At 41.1% G+C, this 15,072-nt stretch overlaps 1 protein-coding gene across 3 annotated transcripts in view; it reads right to left on the bottom strand.

The window, feature by feature from the left end:
• Window positions 1-236: 236 nt before the first annotated feature.
• Window positions 237-15,072, bottom strand: part of LOC146547286 (uncharacterized) — a 35,254-nt gene continuing 20,418 nt past the window's right edge. For all 3 annotated transcript variants that reach the window (XM_085264530.1, XM_085264532.1, XM_085264533.1), the window contains 36 exons: window positions 13,167-13,220; window positions 12,922-13,020; window positions 12,780-12,824; window positions 12,578-12,676; window positions 12,432-12,485; window positions 12,212-12,319; window positions 12,036-12,089; window positions 11,852-11,950; window positions 9,771-9,824; window positions 9,589-9,687; window positions 9,404-9,457; window positions 9,249-9,302; window positions 9,108-9,161; window positions 8,876-8,929; window positions 8,716-8,760; window positions 7,626-7,724; window positions 7,410-7,517; window positions 7,175-7,228; window positions 6,816-6,869; window positions 6,464-6,517; window positions 6,303-6,356; window positions 6,090-6,197; window positions 5,529-5,582; window positions 5,395-5,448; window positions 5,142-5,303; window positions 4,957-5,064; window positions 4,727-4,834; window positions 4,221-4,274; window positions 4,035-4,142; window positions 3,019-3,180; window positions 2,885-2,938; window positions 2,690-2,797; window positions 1,666-2,020; window positions 1,385-1,575; window positions 1,052-1,294; window positions 237-975 (listed from right to left, as the gene is read on the bottom strand). In XM_085264530.1, the coding sequence (XP_085120656.1) occupies window positions 829-975; window positions 1,052-1,294; window positions 1,385-1,575; window positions 1,666-2,020; window positions 2,690-2,797; window positions 2,885-2,938; window positions 3,019-3,180; window positions 4,035-4,142; window positions 4,221-4,274; window positions 4,727-4,834; window positions 4,957-5,064; window positions 5,142-5,303; window positions 5,395-5,448; window positions 5,529-5,582; window positions 6,090-6,197; window positions 6,303-6,356; window positions 6,464-6,517; window positions 6,816-6,869; window positions 7,175-7,228; window positions 7,410-7,517; window positions 7,626-7,724; window positions 8,716-8,760; window positions 8,876-8,929; window positions 9,108-9,161; window positions 9,249-9,302; window positions 9,404-9,457; window positions 9,589-9,687; window positions 9,771-9,824; window positions 11,852-11,950; window positions 12,036-12,089; window positions 12,212-12,319; window positions 12,432-12,485; window positions 12,578-12,676; window positions 12,780-12,824; window positions 12,922-13,020; window positions 13,167-13,220 (3,465 nt within the window). In that variant the 3' untranslated portion in view covers window positions 237-828. The remainder of the gene's footprint in view (window positions 976-1,051; window positions 1,295-1,384; window positions 1,576-1,665; window positions 2,021-2,689; window positions 2,798-2,884; window positions 2,939-3,018; window positions 3,181-4,034; window positions 4,143-4,220; window positions 4,275-4,726; window positions 4,835-4,956; window positions 5,065-5,141; window positions 5,304-5,394; window positions 5,449-5,528; window positions 5,583-6,089; window positions 6,198-6,302; window positions 6,357-6,463; window positions 6,518-6,815; window positions 6,870-7,174; window positions 7,229-7,409; window positions 7,518-7,625; window positions 7,725-8,715; window positions 8,761-8,875; window positions 8,930-9,107; window positions 9,162-9,248; window positions 9,303-9,403; window positions 9,458-9,588; window positions 9,688-9,770; window positions 9,825-11,851; window positions 11,951-12,035; window positions 12,090-12,211; window positions 12,320-12,431; window positions 12,486-12,577; window positions 12,677-12,779; window positions 12,825-12,921; window positions 13,021-13,166; window positions 13,221-15,072) is intronic.

Here is a 15,072-nt window from a genome sequence, read left to right on the forward strand (position 1 = left end):
TATTTATTAAAATTGTAATTAAATAACTGTATCAAATGTTGTAAATGAAATAAATTGATATTAAGTATTAACATATTTAATTAATCACTTCTAGTTCAAATGAATTAATTAAAATTGATTAATAATCTAACATATGTATTAATTTCATTTTGGCACTCGTGACCCTGCATAATTTCAATCAAAATGAACGTTTATTCACCTTTTCTCGCTTTGGTTTTGAGGAGGAGCAGAGTCAGTCCAAAGAAAGACATTTTATTCAAACATCCATAGTCAACAATAAACAAATAATTTGCCATTTACAGTCATTCCTCGCATTTACAGTCGTGTTAAAAAGGAGATACAAATGGTTTCCGCTAAATGAGTTTCTGCACAAAACTTAATAATTTAGTTCAAACATACTTTTCAATGAAAATTAAAAACTACTGTTAACTCTCTCTCTCTCTGTCTCTCTATCCTGGCCTTTGGATGTGCATGTACTGAAAAAAAAAGCCATAAAAATGAAAAGGTTTGAATGCTTTTATTCACTGTAAACCTTCACTTCTTATGTTAACTCGTCTGCAAAGACTTTTCCACAGTTCATGCAAGGTTACATTCCATCTAAACTGCAGAGAACTTGTCTAGAGTTCGGTGAATTTATCGACGAGGTGAATAAATTATATCCTAGCGGTTGCGAAGCTCTCGTTCGCTGTGCTTCAGCAACTTCTGTGAAACATCTGGCCTTCGTCTTTCTCCCAGAAAAAGAAGTCCCCCCTTCCCTGTCCTGTTCCCTATAATCCCTGATGATGATGTTACTCAGTTTCAGTCAACCCTGTGCTGGGGATTCTTGTTTTATGAGAAGCACACAGGGCCGATGTCCAGGCCAAACTCCTGATCAGCTTGTCCGATGTCCATGGGGGCCAAGTCCATGATAGGCAGCCTGGTTGAAGTTTGAGTCCTGTACTCAATCACCGTCCGACCCCATGCGCCATTTGATTTCTAAGGACAACAACAGAAACATCAGTCAGTGTATTTTCCAGGAAAAACTAATTTAGGCATTTTATCGAAGACTCACCGAGCAGCCGTCCTCAATGACAGTATATCGTAGCGGGTTGGAGCCTTGGGCTCTCAGTTCTTGACCATTGAAGGCTCTGAGGACCAGTGCTTTCTTCAGATCCCCACTGTTCTCGTCGTTGTAAGCAACGCTGTTCCTGCAGTGGTAGGTGACGTTCTGGTGCGACTCTTTGGACAAAAGCTGTAGCAACTTCAGCTGCACGGCCACCGCGTTTGGTTGTTCCTCCTTGTTGCCGTAGCGGAACTGAAATCACACGTCATATGAACAGCTCAGTGATTTTTTTTAAGCAACTACACCATGCATGCCACTTCTAGAAAAGCATCCACCCCTTACCCTGGTGCCACCGTTCATGTCAGCCTCGAACCAGATGGGTTTGTTGTCATTGGGCCTTGATTTCGTCCACCAGGCTTTGCGGGGAATGTTGGGTGGGTTGGCAGAGATGCAGGTTTCACCAGTCTCCATATTGCAGAAGACCCTGATGGCATCTTTTACGCTTCCTTGGTTTGGATCAATCCAGTACTGACCTGTATGAGAAATACAAGCGCCATCACTGAAACTGTAGAAAAATCAAAATCTAATAACCAGTAAATGGTTGAAGAAGTGCAGATCCTGACCGCTGCTTTTCTGTGGGTAGCAGTTCTTGATGTCCTGGCAGGTTTTGGCAGGGTTCCTCTTGCTGCCGTCAGGACTGCGGAAGTTCTGCAGATTTCCACTGAGGCTCTTCAGCGTGGCGTGGATGCCGGTGTCTGCCCGCAGTGTGGCCGAGTTCTTGTTGGGAAGGGCTTCATCTTTGTTGAACTCGGGAAGCAGAGGAGGTTCGGCGGCCACAGCATCCTCAATGAATTCCACGGCTTCAGGAATTCCTTGTGCTTCGTAATCGACCAGGCCAGCAAAAAGGTCTTCAGAAAGTGAGGTGGGAGGTCCTGGGGATCCTGGAGGGCCAGGGGGGCCTGGTTCACCAGGTGGGCCCTGAATAATGAAAATGATTAATTACCTTTCTAGTTACTAAAATATAAAGCTATTTTTGATCCAAAGAGGATGATCTACTATGACTTTCTACCTCTTGAAATTTTATTGAGTATCTCTCTTTGACTTCTAACTTTAACTTTAGGTGTAAAGTATCACATTGCCATCCTAAAATATGATTCATTATGCTGTGACGATGAAAATCCATCCCACCGAATCTTTGGCGATTGGCAAACGTGAGTTTTCAGCTAATATTTTCATGCTTTTGTTGAGAAATCACAGGCTAAAAGCAACAAGTTTAAGCTCTGTCCAGAATGATGCTTTGTTTACAATGCAATTTAATTCAGTTTTATTTATATAGCTCCAAATCACATCTTTCCATCTTCCCAGTCGTGCCCCCGTGTCTGTCTGGCCTCCCCGTTTGTTCTGAACAAACAGCATTCACTGTAATTTTATCAGATGTATCCAATGTAATGCATGAACCAGAGAGAAAACCGTTGTACAAGCACATAAATGTATTTTGTACTGATAAAATAAGTGTGGTAAAGTGCTCAAAGTCTGACTGCGGAGTGCAGAAATGTTCCTGGAATATGTCACAATGGAAATTTTTGTACACGCTTGTTTCATCTATGCAGGAAAAAAAAATCACAGCTTCTTTCCCGCTTCTTTCACCTGTGCTCCGATATCTCCGCTGCTCCCTCTGCTTCCAGGAGGACCCATCGCTCCAGGGTGGCCAATGTTTCCTTCCTTACCTGGAGGACCGACCACTCCAGGAGGCCCCTGTGTGGATATCAGAAAAACATTTTCACAAGACGACAGGAAGAGAAATTATGTTTAGTTTTTAATGTGATTTTGATTATTGCTTACCCTCGGACCGCTTGGTCCAACGACTCCTATAGCTCCTGCGTCTCCTGTGGCACCCTAAAACACAAAGGAGTACATTAAAACTTCTAATTTCTTGTTTCCATGATGTAACCTTAATGTCCACACATCTTTCTTACTTCTGTTCCTTGCAGGCCTTGGAGCCCGGTGAATCCTCTGTGACCTTTCTGACCCCTCTCCCCAGGCTCTCCAGCAGCCCCTTTGTCCCCCTGTGGTCCTTGAGGGCCAACTTTTCCCCGTATTCCTGGCTGTCCTTGGGGTCCAGGAGGGCCTCTTTCACCCTAAAGTCAAAAGAGACGTAACAGTTGTGGATTTAAAGATGTAGCTCGAGTTTAATGCTGAACTTTAATCTGTTGCTTGCTGTTAAAAAAAAGAGAACTAAAAAAATTAATTGGCTAAAATATCTGATGGGAGATAACAGTGGGTACTCACAGTAAAATAAATAATATACTTTTATTTTGAAAATCAGCAAAAGAACAAAGTGTCTATGTTGGTGTCTGGGATTGTTGCCCATTACTATGTGTGTCCACATGAGAGTGAGAGTAGCTTTAAACTATGAATGGCAGCTGAGACACTGCAGCTGTAATGATTTGGCTTTAAACTGAGCTGGAATTACATATCTATCCAATACTGTATGGATAAATAAATAATTAACTCTCAACAGGATTACATTTGTGTACGTCCATTTCAAGGAGTCTTACAATCAGATTCAGCCATTTATCTGAAATGCAAGTGAAAACACATCAAAAGTATCCACCAATCAGAGACAGGAAGGAGATGACCAATCAGATAATGGCATTTAAATGAGCCATAACTCATTAACTGTCAGTTGTTCACACCTTTGTCAGTTACACAGCTGTTAAAGTTGAAAGGCCTGATTTAGACTTCTGAGGGGACGTTTTGTGGAGCCTACAGCGTAAACATGAGAGGCTGACATCATTATCAGTATTACTAGGCTGCTGGATTACATGTTAATTACCACATGGCTGTGTCCTCGTGTTTTACATCTGGTACCATCCATGATTTAAAAAAAAAAAAAAAAAAGTTAGAAATTTATCCCTCTTTGTTGTGGTCATTTTTTTTTCAGAGACCTTCTAGTTTTTGTAGTCCTGGTTGATCTGTTTGTTAAACTCACATTTACACCCATTTGACCTGGACTGCCTGTTATTCCCACTGGACCCTCAGTACCTGGAGACCCTGGACCACCAGCCAGACCCTCTGGGCCAGGATTGCCCCTGTCACCCTACAAACAGGCCAGAGATTAGACCACACCAAGCCTCTAAAACAAACACACAGATACATTTTATACATTTTATCTTACCCTTTCTCCGACTAGGCCGTCCTTACCAGGAGGCCCCTCAGCTCCAACAATACCCTGAATAAACAAATGATATTAGAAACTTAAGATCTGAGAAAAACAAAACAAGAAATTGTTCACTTCTGATAAGAGGAAGGAAAAACCAGATCTGTGATATATAAGGCTGAGTCATCTACAAAAACTCACATGGCACTATGATTTCCAGGTGTTTAGCTGAATGTACTGATACTGAAAACAAATTTTATGTGCTGTCGTTGCTAAAGGCCACAAACCTGCAAGCCTGTAACTGAAAGGTTAAAAGAAATGTGACAAAACTGCTGTCTTAATAAACTTTTAATAAGTTGGTGAATACTGAACAGTCAAAGAAATCTGCTTTTGAGCTACAGAAACATTCTAGTTATGTTTTCTAGACATAAACAGCACTTTATGAGAGTCACTTTAGATTGAAGCCTTAAACCGCTTAAATAAAAGTCAGATTTGATTTATACAGCTCCATCTCAAGGACAAACCTCGGGTCCAGGATCTCCTCTTGGCCCAGTGGCTCCTGGTAAACCGATACCCCCAGGAGGACCAGTGCTTCCCTGAGGTCCAGGTGCTCCTGCTTTTCCCGGTTGACCCTGAGGCACAAATAAACACAAACCTCCTCATCTAACTCTAACATAAAAAATGGCACTGCTGAGGAGCAAGTTGCCTTTGTGAGCGATAACAATAAAGAGGAAACATTAGCGGGAGCACTCACAGCAGGACCTGGCAGTCCCAGCAAGCCTCTCTCTCCCCTGACTCCGGGTTGGCCGACAATTCCTCGCTGCCCTGCAGCGCCAGCAGGTCCTGGAGGCCCATCAGGACCCTGACGGAGAAGCACCAGAGCTGATGAGCAACTGAAACATCTCTGAATTTGAACAACAACAAAAAACTTCATCTTACAGGAGGACCGTCCTCTCCAGATTCTCCTTTCTCTCCAGATCCGCCGGGTGGCCCTGGAGGTCCATGCTCGCCTTGACGTCCCTGACCTCCGTTCTCTCCTCGAATCCCGGGAGGACCCTGCTTTCCTGGAGCACCTATAGGCCCGTCTGCTCCAACTGCACCCTGAAATACAAACATAAAAGTGACTTAATAAAAGAAAACTGGATGTTTTTGTGCATCAGGTCTTCAAGGTTTGTTTTTATACGGAACTCACAAGAGGACCAGGTGGACCAACTCCTCCAGGCAATCCAGGAAAACCGGGGGAGCCCTGTGGGAAGGAGACAAGTTTTACCTCAAATATGTTCATCACCGAGTTTTGGAGAGCCTTGTCTGGGTCAAAATACTCACCGTTGGACCCTTTGTTCCTCTGCCACCTTTCAGCCCGGTCACACCAACAGGTCCCTGAAAAACACAGACACAGGACAATTTTTCACGCGACCCATCTACTTCCTGTCAAGTTACTCATTAAGAGAAACGAAGGTCAAATGTAGCTCTCAAAATAAGTAAAGCATAACCAGAGACACTTTTTTCTCTCAGAATGTATGCCAATTACATCCAAGCGACATACGAAATGCATGCCAATCACCCTCATGGTCCAGTGACGCTTGCCTAAGAACAAATGCATGAGTGAAAACTTTCAAATAAATCCTTCAAAAAAGAGGGGTGGCTCCTTCACAGTGTTGTAAAAATGTGTTGAAAGTGTTGAAAAAGAGGCATTTTTCCTTTTCATATTAATTAAGATTTTTATTAGAGCCATTGATACTGAATATATGTGCACTGCTTTTGTACTTTTCAGACTGGAACATGTAAAACTAAAACTTTGTGATTAATTCTGCTTCACAGAAACTGTAAACCCACATTAATAAGGATTGTTTCAGATTTTATATATTAAAACATTTGGCAGCGTACCTGTTCTCCTGGTTTTCCAGCCACGCCCTGAGGTCCAGGTGATCCTGCTTCTCCCTTCAGACCTGTCTCACCTGTTTCACCTTTGACCCCAGGCTGACCATCAGGACCCTGGGAAAGAAAAAAAGAGATGAATCTCTCTTCAGTTACCTTCTAGTTTAATATTCTGTTAATCCTTCGGTGGTTTTGTGCGTCACACTGTAACAGGCCACTTACAGGAGGTCCAGGGAAGCCAGCAGCACCAGTTGGACCAGGCTCACCAGTAGATCCCTGTGAACATGGTCACACACACCAATACACACAATCAAGAAGAAATTACAGCATTGAAAAAAGTGAATATCAGCTCAAATAAATGTAAAATAAAATATTGTGCCTACAGCGATTCCTCTTGTTCCTCTGCGCCCTGTTGGTCCGGATGGGCCGGTTTCACCCTGAAATGAAATATTGTAAATATTTAAAAACAAAAATACATAACCAGTATTTATTAACAAGAGTTTATTTACATAAATACAAAGTCCTTAAAGCCCTCAAACAATATATTTTTTATCTAATGTTCACAAGTTATCATAAAATCATCACAAAATCACCTTACGGGACTTGAAGAGCTCTAAATCAGTTTTACAGAAACAGTGCAGGGTCACTGTTAATCATCTTGTAGCTGTGCTTTGTGATAAATCATTAAACTGAAACAAACACATTTCTGGGCTGAAAAACAGCTTTTATGCTTACCTTCACTCCGTTTGGTCCACTGGAACCAGCAGGTCCAATGGGACCAGGAAGCCCCTGGTGCAATGACATGAGGAAATATATTAGACATAATTTAGACATATATTAGTCTTTGCAGGCTGCAGGTAGTGAATTTTATTTTTATTTTTATTAGTAGACTATGATTTCATATGTTGTTTTTCACATTAACAATCTTGATTTTGTCTTTGCACAGTGGACTTGGAGAGAAATCATAAAGTAAACCAGCAGAATTTCGAGGGATTTATATTTGGATTTAATCACAAACTTGCTTCAGGTGAAGTGAAATATTTCGACACACAGTTTTTTCATCTGCAGTAAGGATCACGGTTATGGGGACTCACCCTCGCTCCATCAGCCCCCGCCTTTCCTTCTGGTCCTTTTTCTCCAGTAGCGCCCTGTTAGAACAAATCAGGTTCACTTAATGGTTTCTTAGTTTTCCCTCCTTTGGTTCTGATTATCCCCAATATCTCGAGGTCTCACAGTACCTTACATTTTGCTCCTCTTACAGTCATGCTATTGGTAAAGCTGCTGTCTTTTTCTTTGGAGATGGTGTAATGAATGTATTCTTTAACTTACAGCATCTCCCTTCGGGCCTGAAGATCCGGGTATGCCTCTTTCTCCTGGGATCCCCTGAAGTCCTGGACCTCCTGGCTCTCCAGCAGCACCCTTGGGTCCATGGCTACCCTAAAATGTGCAAAGTAAGCAGCAAGGCTTATTATAAACAATTTAATGCAAGCAATGAGTCTTTTTGTTGTTCAGGGTTAAGCATCAGTAGTTTTATGGTTACCATACCTTTAGCCCATCTGGTCCGGGTGCACCTGGACTACCTTTGGGTCCCTGCAGCCCATTGGGCCCAGTTTCACCTCTTTCTCCTGGAGAACCTCTCTCTCCCTGCAAGAACAACCAAAATCTAGTTGGTATTGCTTTCAGAACTGCACATGATTATTTGCAGCTAGCAGGTTTTTAATTCTATCCATCAAGTCTAACAGTCTGCAGTCCATGAACTAACCTCAGCTAACGCCAGCTAACAAAGTTAACTCGGTGGCGAGAAGACTTCAGTAATAGAAATCACACAGCAATAGTACATTCATGTAGTTGTAAAAAGCATGATAATATATCAAGTAATCCAAAGTATTCAGAATACGTTACTCACATTAAGTAACTTAACAGCCATGTATTCTGTAATCTGTAGCATTTTAAATGTAACCTTCCCAACACTGGATGTGCTTAGTGCTAACGTGCAACAGTTTTCCAATTTCATTGTACTATCGTACTAAGCATGACTGTGCAATGACAATAAAGAGTTATCTTTATAAGTTATCTTAAATAAATCTGTTTTGCTGCATGTTAATCTACAGGTTTTGACATTTTATAAAATACGAACAAGTTAAAAAAAAAAGAACATTTTGTATTCGCTGTTTTTTCACATATAATAATAATACATGCATCTTTTAATTAAGTTAATCCCATTTTATACAATTTTAGGATATATTTCCATTTATGTTCTAAAAATCCTTTCAGACTGGTTACCAAATCAAACCTTTTTAAAACTTTTGACATTTCAAGAAGAAACTCAACTACTAAATGATCAATAAGTTATGAAACTAATATTTGTTTTCTATTTTAGATCCTTAACTCTTACAGCTCATCATCATTAGCTGGAAACAAGTTCAACCGAAAAGAAAAGTAAAATTTATAACAATCATCAGACGATCAAAATCAATCAATGAAAACACAAAGGGATGCACCGAAATTCTTATTCATACGATGATTAGAGCTATGGGTGGGTTACAGAAAATGTTCATGTTTCAAGCTGGACTGTGATGATCTGAAGTTTCAGAACTGAGCAATAGAAAAGTGGAAATTGGACTAACGGACTTACTCTTGGTCCTGTAGCGCCAACTTCCCCAATCTCTCCTGCAAGACCCTACAAAAAAAAAAAAAAAAAAATTAAGCAGATTTTACATGCTGTATAGAAGTCCCTGCACAATTTATATTATGTGGGTTAACTTGAAAAATATTTTAAAATACCCGAGTCGTACCTTGTCACCTGGCTTTCCTGACTCTCCGGGTGGGCCTGGTGTTCCGGGCAAACCCTAAAAACACCCCAAACAGTTTTTATTTTATTTTATAATCATAAAAACAATAGAGAAGAACTTTAATCGTGGCCAATCTCCTTTTTTACCTGGTTAAATAAATAAAATAAAGAATTAAAAGTGAGATTGAGCTCCAGTGATAGGAACTAAATTCTTTGCGTTATGTGATGAAGAGTACCTGGAAGCCAAACACTCCCTGAGATCCCTGCTCTCCTCTCTTCCCTGCAGGACCCTGCAGGACAAACAAACACATTATATTAAAAACATAACTGTTTACATTATTAATAATGAGAAACTCTCAGCTGATACGGATGCTTACAGCTGGGCCAGGTGGGCCGGCGGCGCCTCTCTCTCCATCTTTTCCATTTGGTCCCTAGAGGACAGTAAAGAGCAGCATTTATCAGCATGTTTGTGCTTGAGATGAAGAGCGTGAAGCCTCAGCAGGAAGTATGAGCTGTATTTGTATCAACTTGCCCTTTGACCTGGAGCTCCTGGACTTCCAGCTTCTCCAGCCTTCCCAGCATCACCCTAAAAAACAACAGGGACCATCAATCAGCATATTTTGTGTTATTATGGAGCTTTTTTTGCATTTATTTTTACAAATATATTCATCTGGCTTCTCTCATTAGGCTTATCTAGCCACACTCATTCGTACTGACTAGGAAGCCCTTTGGTCCCGGCAGGCCCATCGGCCCAGCTGGGCCTCTGTTTCCAGTTGAACCAGCTGGGCCTTGTTTGCCGTCGTCTCCAGCGGATCCCTGAGAAGACAGAAACACATTTACTGCTGAGCATGTGTGTGCAAATCTACAAGTGGTGAAAGTTAATGCATTTGATTACATACCACCGGTCCTTGCTTCCCCTCTGCTCCCTGGGCACCTATGAGACCTGTGAGACCCTGTGAAGTAACACAAACAAGTCTTTTAAATGCTGAATGAAACAAGAGTTTCTGGTTAAGTTCAGGTGAGTTTGAGGTTTTTTTTCATCATCCTTTCTGACTCTATTGGGGACCATAATTTGCAAACTAAGTACTATATTTTAATAAATCAGACTTCAGATTTGTGTTTGATAGCATAAGCTCATCCGAAAAAGGTTACTGAAGTCATAGTAGAATAATTTCTTTCATACATGTTTACATAACTTGACTTATTTTTTAAGTAGAAAGGTCGCTCTCCAGTGGTCATAAGTAGGAATGCAGGTTTAAGGCTGCAAGGCCACATATTTTTTATATGCAGTTTTTTATATGCATTATAAAGACTCCAAGCAAAGCTAGCACTTCTTGTCACTAGCTAATTCTGCTATGCATGTTTATTTAAATACCAACTTAGAATCGCTCTTGAAGATTGCAGTTTAAAACAGAGTATGGCCATAAAATTCAGGCACATGCAAGTTTCTCAAGGATAATTTAATGAAGATGCAACACCTAAAGACCAACTAATTTCAGATTAACTTTAAGTCAGTTTGCTGTTGAAGCAGCCTGCAGTGCAGCAATCTGAATAGATGAATCTGTGCATTCCCTGACCAGTTGGCAAGCAGTTGCTGGAGTTTTGAACTTTGAACCATAATAAATAATGTATACTATATAATGACCCCGTGGGGAAATTACTTGTTTTTCTCTGCATTTGACCCATTCACTCAGTGGGCCGCCACTAAGCAGGCGGCCGGGGAGCAGTGTGTAGGGACAGTACCTTGCTCAGGGGTACCTCATGGTAGCTGTTCAGTGGATTCGAACCCCCGCCCTTCCAATCATGGGGCAACCACTCAACCTACTGAGCTATCCCTGCCCTTACTGAGCCATCCCTGCCCTAAATCACAATAAAGTGCCATAATAAATATTAATAAACAGAATAAATATGGATCATACGTGAGATTTTGGGTCATATAAAACAGAATCAAGAGGCAGTATAGAATAAAATGCGACTATTAGAGCAGAATAAAATCTTGTGCCTAATAAAAACTTAAAAGCAGTTTACACTCTGAAATCACAGGTTCTGGTTTAGCATTCTGTGATAGAGAAGATGCTGTGAGAAGGTTGAGAAGGATCAGTTATGATGCTGGGACCTCTGCTTTTGAAGGATTTGAAGGATTTCATGGCTGCTGAGGTCAGAAGTCTTTACTCTGAAGTTAAATATCACCATTTAACCATCCTTTTATTGTATTGCACAGTTGTTCAACACTGGTACCTTGTCTGATCCAGCAGCTTTCTAGCCTGTGCACCCTCCTGTGGTTGGTGGCCTCAAAGAGTAAAAGGTGCCGAGGTAGGTATCTGGTAGGGCGGGGTCATTAAGGTCTAAGTGTACAGTGGGCCTGTTATGGGTAAAATGATTTGACAATTCTTTCCTGCTGCCCTGATGTCGAGGAGCAGGAGGCAAACACTTGCCAACTGCTCCTCGACATTGACCTTCAAAGTAAACGTTGTGCCTTATTGCTGCAGCCAACACATTTCCGAAAGCTCAATTTTTACTTTGAAAGTCAAGTTTCTACTTCTCCAGGTTGTGTTGCAACTTTTTCAAGTTTCACTATGACTCAAAGAATAGTTATCACATGTTTGCAGACAAATCGATATCTTCCATGTAAATAACAGGCAACCTGCTAACAACCAACCAGCACCGAATACCTCTTTGCAGCCAATATCATCAATCATTATTACCAATATAATTCTGGAATACACATTTTTTCCTGCGACTGGAGATTTTCAGGTACTCACTGACTGGCTTCTATGCTGCCATGACTTTGGCTTTTCAGCTTCACAGCAAATGTCATCAACCTGCAGCAACCACTTGCCAACCACTCAGAAGAGAATCATTTCCCTCGTGAGCAGAGGTTGTCAGACGCTCACTTTTATATACAAAATCCTGCAAACATGAGCAAAAGGATGAAATAAACCTTCTGCTCTAGGCAATGAATTACAACATGCGACTTTACCCGAGCTCCTGTCAAGCCCGACTCTCCGTTGCGTCCTGGATCTCCAGATAAACCTTTGGCGCCTGAAGATCCTGGCAGCCCTCTCTCGCCCTGGGCTCCCTGTTCAGAGAAAGTGTGAAATATTCAAAAATCACAGAAATGAATGTGACGAACCTGATGGCGAATTAGAGTCATAAATACTCACCTTTGGGCCTGGTAAACCGTCAGCACCAGGGAAACCCCTATTTCCTGGTGGTCCCTTTAACAAAGAAAAAGAAAGCTTTAGTCTGTCTTGTTTCCAGCGTGTAGTTTCGAGTTAAAAAAGGAATACATTAAATATATTATACATGACTGGACTGTGAATATTCTTGATGGACTCACTGTCTCTCCTGGGGATCCTGGAGGCCCGATGGATCCAGCATCGCCTCGGGGTCCACGCTTTCCATCTTCTCCCATGGGCCCTAAGGGACCTGGTGCACCATGGTCACCCTAACATAAATTCATACCCACTGAATCAGTTGACAAATCCTTAACCTAACCACCAAAATAACATCTAAGATGAACTTTTAGGGTCTTTATTTTGGGGTAGCTTTGGTCTTACCCGCTCTCCCTTCAATCCAGCCTCTCCCTTGAATCCAGGAGCTCCAACATCACCCTGAAGAAGAGTTTAAAACAGATATTTTAGGATAGAGAAATGAAGACTCACATGACAGGGAGAGAGAAAATTAAAAAAATGAGAGCTCATACCAGTTGGCCTTTTGCTCCAAGAGCTCCTGTTGAACCCTGGGGGCCGGGGGGGCCAGGGGGACCAACCATACCAGGTGGACCCTGGAGACCGGCTATACCCTGGTCAGGTGACAGAGCAGCAATAGATTAAATAAAGACCTTTATTGTAAGACATTTGTAGACAAAGATCAGCTGGTTAAAGAGCTTTGCTGCAATCACTTACCGCTGAGCCGCGGGGACCCAGAGCTCCATCCTGTCCTGACGCGCCCTGTTCAAAAACGAAAATATTAATTGGGAATAGTGGTAATGTGAGGCCAGAATGGGTCTACAGCTATTTTAGCAACAAGAATGATAAAGTACAACACCTGCTGTCCGATGGGTCCAGGTGGCCCGACACGCCCAACGTCGCCCCTTGGCCCCTGCTGTCCCGGACTTCCTCTGACCCCTGTCGGTCCCGCTTCACCCTACACCAGCAGGTACATTCAGGAAATATTAAAGTACTTCTAGGGTGACTTCAGTGACTCAGAAACATCTGTCACTTAGATACTAATCGAAGTGTGTCTGAGAATGAAAACAGACTCCTTACAATTCAAGCGTCAAATAATCTCACCTTCATTCCAGGGTTACCGGGAAATCCTGGTATACCAGGGATTCCTATTGGCCCCTGTGGTTAAAGGAAAGTATGTTTAATACTTAAGAAAAATCTAATCTGATATTTTGTTGACAATCTGGGTAAATGGTGCTCCAAATATAAACAAATGGGCTACTAAGAACAACTACAGGATAAATGTAGTGGTGGTGGATGTTTTTGTGTTGTGTGTTGGTTTCTGTTTGGTTTTCACTGTTGTTCTAGCAGCTAAAGTTTTATTTTTTGCTGTACTGCAGTCACACTGAGGATAACAGTGGTTGGAGACCGCAGAGCAACCAAAATTATTATGATCGAGTGCAACGAAGCTGTGATTTTTTTGCTGGTTCAAAGACAGGGACTGGGTCTGTGAGAGCCCAGGTAAGTAACTCTGAGTTTCCTGTTACAGATAGGCTGATTCGATTAAGCCCAATCAACACCAACTATCCAACATTTACCATGGCAACAGGTAAAAAACTAGCGGGACCTCCATTTTAATCCAGTGGAGCAAGAAATAAGAAAAAAAAACACATCCCCAAGTTAATTCTTCCTAAACGGATACAGCTGGATGTCAATACAATTTTTCTTTGAATTACTAATTATTCAGACTGTCCACATGTACACCGGTGTTTTTCCCACTCATCTTGATGTTTTTTCCATTGGTAAATGGGATTTAGGTCACTGAAAACTGAGCTTAAAAAAAGAACTATGTGTTTATGTGTGGACCAACAAAATAGATTTTGTCTCACAACGAAGTTTGCACCGTGTTATTGTTTGTTGGCTCCTGATAGGTTAACATTTCTTGGGCTATATCGCCACCTGTTGGTTTGCCATGCTCTTGACGGGGCATGACAATTTTTAATTTGGATATGTTTTCCAAACATGGCCTCAACTTTAAGCTGACAGGGACAAAATGACTGAAGATAAAAACATCGCCAAATGCTGAAATGCTGTCAGAACACATTCAGACTCTTGATAATTTAAATTTAATTTTGTTTAATTTTCTCAATTTTCATTTAAATATTCAGGTTAACGTGAACAAAATTACAACACGACAAATATTAGCCACTGGTTAGTGTTTTATGATAAATGGACTGCTGTTCTACTCTACCTGAGCACTCAAAGCACTTTATACAACTTGCCTCATTCACCCATTCACACCCACTCACACAAGCACTTTTTCTACACAAGTGCTCTCTATCTTTGAGGTTAGTATCTTGTCCAAGGATATTTGGCATCCATATCAGAGCAGCCAGGGATCGAACCACCAACCTGATGTCTTCACTTTTAACAACAAACATTTGGATTTAAATACAACATCTTATTTTAACTTTGTGGATTTGATTTGAGGATTTATATTTAACATTAACACCACATATGGCTGTAAATGTGGTAATAAAAAATGTGCAGTTTAAAACAGGAGCCCCTTATCGAACAGATAAATTAATAATAAACCCACATTGTCCATTGATTGAGTTTCTGTCCTTTCGTTGATGACGGACTGATTATAAAGATGCTTTGGCTCAGAGTTTCCTTCTTCCTGTATTGGTTGAGTTTTGGAGATTTTTTGGAAAACTTCACTGTTCTGGTCTGTTTCTATGGAGTTTGGTTTGGTTTTCTCCTGTTGAGTGTATCGGTACTCTTGTCTTGTCCCCCTTTGCTTTTATCTGCTACCTGAGTTACTTTTCTTCTGTTTCCTTGTGTTTTTGTTTCTTTTTTCCTTTTAAGACTTCAGTTGGTTTGTTTTTTTTACTTACATCGTCCATCAGATTTTGCACTTTCATCCTGCGATTGGAAACAGCAACAGTATTTTTCTACTAAACAAATTAAATTAACTAATCTAAAGGTTTTTTTTTTAATAATGAGTAATATCATATATCCAGTATTTTGT

The sequence above is a fragment of the Mchenga conophoros genome, linkage group LG23 (assembly GCF_057382185.1).
Source record: "Mchenga conophoros isolate Kocher_MC1m ecotype Shallow Benthic linkage group LG23, M_conophoros_male_GT1.1, whole genome shotgun sequence".
Taxonomy (NCBI): Eukaryota; Metazoa; Chordata; class Actinopteri; order Cichliformes; family Cichlidae; genus Mchenga; species Mchenga conophoros.